The sequence below is a fragment of the Apium graveolens genome, chromosome 8, assembly GCF_009905375.1.
Source record: "Apium graveolens cultivar Ventura chromosome 8, ASM990537v1, whole genome shotgun sequence".
NCBI classification, from domain to species: Eukaryota; Viridiplantae; Streptophyta; class Magnoliopsida; order Apiales; family Apiaceae; genus Apium; species Apium graveolens.
Genome location: NC_133654.1, coordinates 134426071 through 134437249, shown reverse-complemented (window position 1 = coordinate 134437249; position 11179 = coordinate 134426071). Strand labels below are relative to the sequence as shown.

General features: G+C 38.1%; 1 protein-coding gene across 2 annotated transcripts; it reads right to left on the bottom strand.

Annotated features, from left to right (window-relative positions):
* Window positions 1–1018: 1018 nt before the first annotated feature.
* On the bottom strand, window positions 1019–6300 carry LOC141678388 (uncharacterized). 2 transcript variants are annotated; one of them, XM_074484690.1, is made up of 6 exons: window positions 5906–6300; window positions 5557–5771; window positions 5388–5473; window positions 2195–2297; window positions 1922–2064; window positions 1019–1515 (listed from the first exon to the last, which is right to left on the bottom strand). In XM_074484690.1, the coding sequence occupies exons 1-6, from the start codon at window positions 6193–6195 to the stop codon at window positions 1369–1371; spliced, it is 984 nt and encodes a 327-aa protein (XP_074340791.1). In that variant the 5' UTR covers window positions 6196–6300; the 3' UTR covers window positions 1019–1368. The 2 variants fall into 2 exon arrangements, with proteins under 2 accessions (XP_074340791.1, XP_074340792.1); XM_074484691.1 differs by having other exon boundaries at window positions 1019–1467; window positions 5906–6294.
* Window positions 6301–11179: the final 4879 nt, after the last annotated feature.

Genomic DNA, 11179 nt, shown 5'->3' with positions numbered 1-11179 from the left:
ATCAAAAAAACCTCATTTCTCATAAAATAAATCATTTAAAATATTTAAAAATTTCACAATCACAAATTTGCACATGTAAGTGTCAAATAACATATATTAAAGTATCTCATTCAATCAAATCTCATATCTACCAATTTTCTCATTTAAACTTTATTTATAACTACTTTTCGCAATTACCAATCAATCGGTAATTTAAATAATAAACAGTTTCATATACTCTTAATCAAATAACCATATAAACATATAACACCCTTTTTCATCACATATTTTACACCTGCTTCAATTCTTTTCTTAATCATATTATCAATTCTAGTTTTCATTTTATCAGCCTTTACGGGTCACGTCCCATCTGACGGCCCTGACGGCCCGGCTGACACTTTAACTCGATTATTAATCATACTTCATATCTTAAGTCTTGTACTGACACGTCAAATAGGAATAATTTATTTTTAAATATCTAATTCGCATACTTTGCACATAATTCACATGATTTATATTTTATTCACATAATATAATTTACAAAAATCTCAATCATTACAATATATCATGGTATCAAGAGTCTAGGTTATCCTCGCAAGAGTTTGCGATAAATTAAATTAAACCTTCTAAGTTATTAGGTTCGATTATAATTATCACTACGAGAGTTCGTAGTATGTAATGCCGGCCCAATGATTGTTTCTTGATTTGAAACTATACCGATTTGATGACCGTTTCTTGATAGGAAACGATGGCCAATGGTGATGATGATAGTGACATAAATATAGAGATAATGACAGGGATAAGATGACAAATACATGGATGAAGATTTGACCAGAACAAAAATACAGATTTCAGTGGCTGATTAGGACGGACGATTTAAAAACAGGACGATTTAGAATGAGAAAACTGAATTAATTGGCTTGTTGAAGCGGACGATTCTATTTTTTTTATTTTGGCAAACTCTCGATTCGAGGATTGGGAGTTTGAGGGGGGCGTTGAGAAATATAATAAATATATTATAATAAAAGATATGTGGAGATGCTAATAAATTAAAATAATATATAAAAATATTACTATTTTGACCATGACGACCAACAAACTCCCTTGCTTCAATTATATATAGGATATAATGCAGCGGGTTTGGAAAATGGTTTACCACTTGGTGACCCAAAGTGACCAGATGATCATGGCCTACAAACAAGATGACCTAAGTTTCTTTATATTGTAGAAATGTATACAAGATATTCCATTAAAGTAACAACATGAACATGCAGCAATGTGCACAACCTAAGTAAAAGAAGAATATATGGGAGATTTGACGAACACACAATTCAAACTTGGCGCCAGAGTGGTGTTTTCTCCTGCGAAATTTCACTTGATGGAACAATCTTATACTGGCTTCTGGAACTTCCCATGCACCCACACCCTTCGCATTGCTTTCCCATTTCGACGATTCACTGATTTAATACAGCAGTAGTCTAGCTCGAGCTGTGAGAGTAAACAACTAATTAATGCCACCAATAAACTGTCAGGGCACTGCTATCCACATAAAAAACATGACTTCCATCATCAGTTGTTCTATACAAACTTCTTTAAGCACATACCATCCAGTAAAAACATGGCTTCCGTAATCAGTTTCTGAACATTAACTTTGTTAAGCACAAACAAATTATTTCCAATTCTTACCTGATTTGAACATATGATATGAATTAAGTCGAATGCTAAAAATTAATGCATCGTCATTATTTATTACTGTTAATTAGACCAATACTAATTTTTTTGATAAGATTACAGTTCTTTTATCTACTAAATATACTTAATTGTGTTACCTTTCGACCACCCTAAAGTAACGCGCACAAATCGTCTTGACATGTGTTATTTGCAACAAAACTGAAATAACATTCTAGATGCGGGCAAAGGGAAACAACAAAGAAATACGTGCCTCAATGAAGCCGGCTCCCTTAAAGAGGTTCCTCGCACTATCCAAAGAGAAGAAATAAGATCTAGTTCCCTCAGAACGCTTATACTCCCTGTACCCCATTTTTTGGTCTGGCTCAAACCGAAGCATGGTCATGTCATAAAGGCCTGCATTTCATCATGATGATAGTGCTCAAGTTAGCAATTTAGTGAAGAAAACACCAACAACCATTTTAGAAAGCTCATATCCTCAAATGAATACATAGTTTATCCCACAACTCTAACTTTAGGCTATTACCATAATCCCTAAATAAGAGTAGGCCACCAGGCTTTAAAACTGAGAAGCACTCTGAGATTGCTGCAGGCATCTTGTTGAATGGTACAGCTGATAGCGTAAAAATCTAACATTAAAGTAAGAATAACAAAGATTATTAAACCGACAATTTGATAAATAATTTTATAACAATGATTCAAGCAAAGACAATAAACATGTTCTACACTTAATACGAACTGTAAAAACATGTACTTTGAGGACAAAACAAATAGAAGTAGGAAAAGATAACAAAATTATTTGATGATATCTTGGCTCATTGTTGAAGAATAATAAAGGAAAGATAAGCTGAAGCTCAGGCACAAACTGTACTCTGTTTGAAGCATGTCCAATAGTGGTGCTAAAAGTAATGCTATTTCTATAATATAGCTCCCACAAAAAGGACATAACTCCGATGGGATGGATGTACGACATGGTTAGGGAACCGGGCAAAACAGAGGGAATAAGGGCCTAGCTCCACAGAGAATCAGCAAAACACACAATAAATCCTCAAAATTAATTCACAATATCCAACTCTATTTCATGATAAAAGAATTAGATGAAGTCTAGTCAAGTTCGTATTGCTGACATTTGGCACTCTATCAGACCTAGGAAGATCCGACCTATTTGGATTGATATGATTTGGCACAAGTGTTCAGTTCTTAAAAATTCTATCACAATGTGGCTAATCATGCAGGTGAGGCTGCTAACAAGGGACAGAATGGTGAGGTTTGGGATGATTGTCAGCCCACTGTGCGTCTTATGTAATCACCAAAATAAAACGCATCAGCACATTCTCTGATTCAGGGTACACTAAAGAATTATTGCGAGCATGGGATGTAAAGTTCTGTTTGGTTTGGCAAAGGATTATCCAGAGGACTTTGTTCAGGGGGCATGTAGATTTAAGTTGTAGAATGGTTACTCTCTTGTTCATAGCTACTGTGTGGCACACTATTTGAATGGAGCGTAACTATAGGGTTCACATGTGATGTAGGACAAGATTGTAGAAAGATGAATTATAATATAAAAACGAGAACAAAAGATTAAAGCAATGAATTATACGGTTCCCAAGAATAATTAATCAATATTATTCCCAAGAAAGTGTATATTCAAAGCTAAGTAATATGTGGGGGCTTACAATGCTTATTTAGGAATAGAAACCCTAATAAATTACCTAATGGACCAAGGCCCTTAACAATTGGGCTTTATCACATAAAACCTATTTAATTAATAAACTACTAGCCCACATAAAACACAAACAAATGATTTTAATCCTCTCTATTTTAAATACATATAAACTCATAAATAACATATGTAAACATTTTCCACTCCCATTCCTCATCAACATGGCAGGCTATATATTATCAGCTGCAGCTCTCACTCGAGATATTAGGAGAAGGGTCCAAGAAAAAATGTATCCAGTAAAATGGTTTAATAAAATTGTGCAGGAGGGTTCCCACCTTAGCCACTATTTTATATTAGCCACTTGTAATTAATTATTTTTTTTTTACCGTGAGGCATTTAGTGAGGTTTTAGCAACCTTTTTGGATAGTTTACTTTGTTAATTGGGGTATGCCCCTCTTAAACTTGTAGTTGTCTTTCGAGCTATAAGTTTTTTTATTTAGCAAAAAAAAATAGATTAAGTGATTTAATTTATAATTCCATAATTCAAGTCTTTTTTTTGCTAAGTAATTCAAGTCTATTTTATTATTCATAATATACATATAGATATTTTAGGGCCACTATTAGACATGCACCTTGAACTTTTACAATAAATTGGGAAGATTTATATCAAATAACGGAGAAACTGAGTAAAACACAGTAAATAGCCGATTTTTAAGGATAAACCATGATGCACATCACTTTCTATCTCATTTGCATAAATACACTTCTAAAGTATATCTAATACCATACAAAAATAATCAACACTCCTGTCCAAAAGTAAATAGAAAAAATATTATATGACAGCATACTTATTGTGGAAGAACAAGAAAAACAAGAGTGGAACTGAAGCTCAGGCACAGACTGTACTCCGTTAAGCTTTTACAATAAAATAGGAAAAGATATAGATACAAATTTCAGACTGGATTCACATACAACTTCCTATCAACATTAAACATATGAATGAGTTCCATACAATATTGTAATATCGATACAATTAATTTTAGAAGAAAACTATAAACAAATGAAAGACTTCCTAGGAGAAGAAACTCAACGAGAACAAGCCTTTTAGTAAGTTTGGACAATCAACTTAATAGTAACACTAAAAAGAAGAAGCCACTTAACACACATTATCATAGTGGCACAGTACAATGAGGAGAAGCCACTAACACGCATTATCATCGTGGCATTGTACACTGAGGAGAAGCCACTTAACACACATCATTACCATGGCACAGTACAATGAGGCAGGACATTTCCTATTTTAATCCAAAAATATTAGTAAAAAATTAATAGTTCAATTGACTGACAATTAACAAGGTAGAAACAAGACAGACCAGACTTTTTAATGCCCTAGAAATCTAGAGGCGTCATGCAAACAGTTAGAAGATGCCAATGTCTACATATGTATGAGAGTGAAGCTCAGTAGTGGTGATTATAGCGGTAACAAGAGAGGGCAATTAAATATTACAATATTTTATTACGTCTTAACTAATTCAAAATGCAACAAATTCATTAAACAATTAACTATATCAATTTTCTACAAAAATAAAACAAAAAATTTCATTGCCTTCTAGAAGTGGATTTAGGAAGTTCTTCACCTGTGCTCCTCACTAGAATAGAAACCAATGTTTTGTAACTTTAATAAGACAAAAAAGAGTACCAAATGAGACTTTGAATGTAAAAGTGAAATAATTAGCTTGGGGTTTATGAAACGTTTAGATATACATCAGAACAGAAGAAAGCAAACAAAGCGGAGCGGAAACACAAAGATATCTGCACAGCTTTTCAGAATACTGTGCTGCAAAAAGATTGTATATATTCAGTGCCCCTTTAGAGCAAGAAATTAAGCTATATAACTGATATAATTTTCTATAGCTAAAATAATTATAAGCTAACTAAACTTTAAAGAATTATAGGCTGGACTGAATATTTGACACTTACTAGTTACCACCGAATATTTTTCTTTTATGTATGTAGCAAACTATATAAAGGCATCATCTTTGATGAATGAACATACCAAGGTAACAACATCAACTCCCCCAATGCAGCATTTGCCATCCTTCAAAAAGGAATTTAAATCTGTTGGAGCATTGCAGCAAACATCTGGCAAGAGAAGAGTTGAAAAAGTTGAAACAAAATTTCCCAGGGGATATTCTGATGTGCAGAGAGGATATGTTACAAGTAACCTGGAATATGATGTTGAGGTGTTAGTGAAGTCTGTTTGCAATAATTACAGGCCAGCCAGGGAGGGAAGGCATTGGTAGAGAAGTCGCAGTGAAAAGGATGAAAGCGAGATTCGAGTGGTGGTTTACGATTAGAAGCACGTCGAATATTGTGTATAGAGCTGTCAAGTGCCTGAATGCTGCAATCACAGGCATATACCGTAGCAGTTTCTAGGGTACTAAAACAAAAGAGGGGAGGGGGAGATGTTAACACAATATAGTGTAAAATAGGTAGAGCAGTGCCTATTGTTTTAATTAACATCTTTAGTACAAGCAGGGGTGAAGTAATTAAAAAGGGGGAGGGGGGTAATACCGTAAAATAGGAAGAGCAGTGCTGCCATTACCACATCCAACCTCCAAGAAAACAGAAGAAGAAGAGAGATCAGGGAATTCCTTAAACAAATAACGTCTCTCCTTGAAGAATTTGGCAGTGGAATGAGTGGTGTGGAAGGTGTTCCAAGCAGCAGAAGAGTCTTGTTGGGATTGGGATGGTTCGGAATAATCAATTGGTTGTTGTAAATGGTACGAAAGGGATGGATCATTCTCTATTTGCTTTCTCAGTTCCTCCCATTCAAAGTCTTTGCTGTGATACTCTTTTGCCATTCAAACCTCCTTCAGATTTACCTTCCTTCCCCGGTTTTAAAAACTCGTGAATCACTTGCTCATTCTCCTCAACTTTTAAAATAACATATATTCACTCAATAACATCAAACACGTTTTATATTGATACACTTGAACACATTATTCCTCTTTTAATAGCTCATTACGTGAGTAATAATTACTCGATAATTCAATTAACTTTCTCAATTACGAATCCAAACCACAGAAACGGACTCAACACTTATCATAACTTATTATAATCCTCAATTTTATCATTCTTAATCCTTCTAATTTAATCCATCTTTCGAATAACGGGTCCTCTATTTCACGGCCCGACAATCATAACTTAATATTTTGCTGACTCATCAAACTGGAACGAGACTTTACTCGTTATTTATTACCATTTCACAGAAATTACACATAAGCCACAAAATTATATAACTTTATATTTATTTACACATAAATCCACATAGTCCACAAAACTATACTTATTCACATAATTATATCCCAAAAATCCCAGTCGTTATAATCAACCCCCTTAAAAGGATTCTGTCATCAGAATCTAGTCTAAGCAAACAAATGGGGATATTTCTCACACATTTCGCTTTCTAATTCCCAAGTTGATTCCTCTACCTTAGGATTTCTCCCCAAAATTCTAACTTGAGGTACAATCTTATTTCTAAGCGATTTCTCTTTACGATCTAAAATTTGCACGAGTTTCACATAAGAAAAATCTTGTTGAATTTTCACGGGTTCCAACTCGATTACGTGGCTAGCATCTGCATTATACTTCTTCAAAAGAGATACGTGGAAAATGTTATGGCGATGTTGCATTTGCGGAGGTAACACTAACTCGCATGCCACTTTTCCAACTTGCTTTAACACTTCGAATGGTCCGATATATCCGGGACTCAGTTTTCCTTTCTTTCCAAATTTGGATAAGCCTTTCCATGGAGATATCTTTATCAACGCTTTGTCTTCGGGTTCGAATATCATATCCTTTCGATTCTAGTCTGCATATTTTCTTTGTCGATCTTGAGCAGCTACCAGCCTTTTGCGAATCACTTCCGCTTTCTCTTTTATTTGTTGAACTAGTTCTGGGCCCAACAGCTTGCGCTCTCCAACTTCATCCCAATATGTAACACCCCCAAATCCGGGGTCGGGGATCCGGGTTGTCACGAGTTCCATTTCCCTTAGTAACACCCAATCTTAATACACAATCAACTACTCTGTACTGTGACCCCACAATAAACACATACACCACACGTTATAGTCTCAGAGATGAATATCCAAAAATAATCACAAGTCGTTTTATTCCACAATTATATGTCAATACACCTTAAAAGGTTTTCTGAATAAATTTACATTTTTTTGCCATTATTACAATTCATAAATGATAGGGATAAATAAATTATGATAGTATAATTTAATACTGCAAGGTGTGGGCTGCCAGGCCCAATAAAAAGATATATGATACTCAGACCAGAAAGGTTAAGCCTGATGGATCAGATCAGGCCTGATGAAATAAAGAAGGCCCAAAAGCCCTGATTATTAATAAATTTCATAATTAATTAATAAGGGAAAAATCAGCTATTGAGAAGAGTCCCGATAAGGATATAAATCCTTATAGATTAGCCTCAAGGGGACCTAAAAGGATAAGGAATCAGTTTCCTACTATCTAGGACTTCAAAGTCCATTCTAATTATGAGACTTGCACACCAAGTCTCCTATACCAAGTCCAATTCAAGGACTCCCAACATCTATATAAGGGGCCTCACCCCACAAATCAGAACTACGTTTTTTGGCTTGATTATCTAATTCACAGAGATACGTAGGCATCTCGTAAAGGCAGAATTAAGCTACGAAACACGAGAGCAGCCATTAAAGGCCTTGAGCTCCCGAATCTTGGTAATAAATACAGCAAATAATAACCTTAGTTTTTTATCCATAACATTTGGCGCCGTCTGTGGGAATCACAACAACAACCATGGCGAGAACACGGAGAACAATTGGAGCTCTAGAGGAAGGAACACCATTAGAGACAACCCAGGTGATTTCATCAACCGTGGAGGTTCCTCCCCATTCAACTTATGCATCTACTCAGGAGGAAGCCCAGACAGGGGCAACTCAACCCCAGCTACAAGGGACAACTCCCCCGATTCAAGGTACGAATCCTCAAGTTCAACAAATACATATACTTGTGAATTCTCGACCCGTCGGGTATGAATATTCAGCTATTGTTACTACTAACCCCTCTTATGGGATGCCCCTTCACCCTGAGGTTGGAGGAAGCGGATATGCTGGGCGAAGCGAAGCACGAGGGCAGTCGCCCCCCTATATACAAGGTTTGGGTCCTATCCCTGAGGATCGGGAATTTTCTGGTCCTTACAATGAGAGAGACTCCGAATCTTCGGATGATGAAGTGGCCCCGAGAAGGAGGCGTCCTGGAAAAGAGCCAATAGCCAATGGAAGGTAACGCCCCCAAAGCACCCCAGGGGCGAATCCCCAAGAAGTGCAGGAAAGGATCAGGGCTCATGAGGCTGAAATCCAAAGGCTGAGGCGTGATTTGGAGGCTCACCAGGCCACCAGACCCCAGATACCTCCTAGGGGGAGAAATCCTCGTCCTGTCATAGACCTGGATGGTCCGGTAAGAAGAAGGGCTGTTGTCCCAAGAACTGATCCAAGCAATCTCCTTCCCCTTGGAGATCCCGATGATCCAACTCCACCCTTCACAGAAGAGATAATGAATGCCCATATCTCAAGGAAATTCAAGATGCCCACTATCAAAGCCTATGATGGCACGGGAGACCCCGCTAATCATGTTAGGACGTTCTCTAATGCACTGCTGCTGCAACCCGTGAATGATGCTATAAAGTGTCGGGGCTTCCCCCAAACCCTGTCGGGTATGGCTCAAAGATGGTACAGTCGCCTACCCCCAAATTCTATTGGATCGTTCAGAGAATTAAGTCAGGCTTTTATTAAGCAATTCATCAGTGGAAGAGTCCATGAGAAAAGTTCAGCATCTCTTATGAGTCTTGTGCAGGGAGCTAAGGAATCCTTGAGAGATTACCTGAATCGTTTTACAAAGGAGGCTTTAAAAGTCCCAGACCTTGATGATACGGTAGCCATGATAGCACTGCAACAAGGAACTAGGGATGAGTTTTTCAAGATGTCCTTGGCCAAACGTCCCCCTGAAAACATGTTGCAACTCCAAGAGAGGGCAGGGAAGTATATCAAGGTTGAAGAAAGCATGAGGAAGACCGTGGTAAGTAATGAGCCCACTGGAGGAAAGAAGCGAAAAACTGATCTGGAGTATATCGCTAAGGACAAATATCCTAGAACCGAACAAAACCCTGATTCAACCCCCAAGAAGGGAGGACCTGGGCAAAAGTTCACTGAATACGCTAAGCTGAGTGCTCCTAGAAGTCAGATTTTGATGGAGATTGAGAAAGATAGAGATATTCGCTGGCCTAAGCCCTTGAAGGCTGATCCCGCCAAGCTAGATAAGAGCAAGTATTGCAGGTTTCACAAGGATGTTGGCCATGACACCGATGAGTGTAGGCAATTGAAAGATGAAATTGAGTTTTTGATTCGAAAAGGAAGGTTGAACAAGTATACTGGAGATGGAGGGGACAGAAACAATAATGGAAGGAAGAACTTTGAAGATCGTAGGAGGGACCAAGACGATCAGGGGCGAAATCCCCAACCTAGAGGGCCGGTTATAAATGCAATTTTTGGAGGACCACGACGCCCTCGAGGACCTGTGATAAACACGATCTTTGGAGGTCCAACTGCTGCAGGATTGTCCAAAAATTCCAGAAAGGCATACACCAGGGAGGTTATGCATATTATTGGCGAAGCCCCGAAGAGGGCCAGGACAGAAGTAACATTGGCTTTTGATGATTCCGACCTAGAGGGTGTGAAGTTTCCCCATGACGACCCGCTGGTCATAACATCGATAATAGGAAATAGCCCGGTTAAGAGGGTCCTTGTGGATAATGGTGCTTCTGTGGATATCTTGCTCCACGACACCTTTCTAAGGATGGGGTATAACGACTCCCAGTTGACACCAACCGACATGCCGATATATGGATTTGCTGGAGTAGAATGTCCTGTGGAAGGGATAATTAAATTGCCGACCACCATAGGTACGGAGCCAAGGCAAGCAACGCAGATGCTGGATTTCGTGGTGGTAAAGGCTAGTTCAACTTATAATGCTATCATGGGGAGAATAGGGATACATGCCTTCAAGGCAGTCCCCTCTTCCTACCATTCAGTCATGAAGTTTCCCCCCCGAAACGGGATTGGAGAAGAGAGAGGAGATCAAAAAATGGCTAGAAGCTGTTATGTGGCCTCTTTGAGGGCAGATGGAGTCGGGGGCAGGTTCTTCCTATTGAAGATATGGATGTTCGAGAAAATGATGAGAATAGAGGAAGGTCAGCAGAAGAATTGGTTTCGGTTCCTTTAGACCCCGAGAATCCTGAGAGGATGACTTTCATTGGAGCCACATTAGAGGAGCCCCTTAGAGGGAAGTTAGTGAAATTTTTGCAAGAAAATAGTGATGTGTTTGCATGGTCAGCAGCTGATATGCCAGGCATAGACCCGGAGTTAATTACTCACAAGCTAAACGTGGATCCAAGCCGGAAGACAGTGAAACAAAAGAAAAGAAATTTTGCCCCGGAAAGACAAGAAGCTATAAAACAGGAAGTAGAAAAGCTCTTAGAGGCTGGTTTCATTGAGGAGATTCAATTTCCGGAGTGGTTAGCAAACCCTGTAATGGTGAAGAAGGCTAATGGAAAGTGGAGGATGTGTATAGACTTCACTGATCTGAATGATGCATGCCCCAAAGACTGTTTCCCGCTGCCTAGAATTGATACTTTGATTGATGCCACTGCTGGACATGAGATGCTGAGTTTCATGGATGGATTTAACGGATACAATCAGATCAAAATGCATAAGGATGACATTCCAAAGGTATCATTTATCA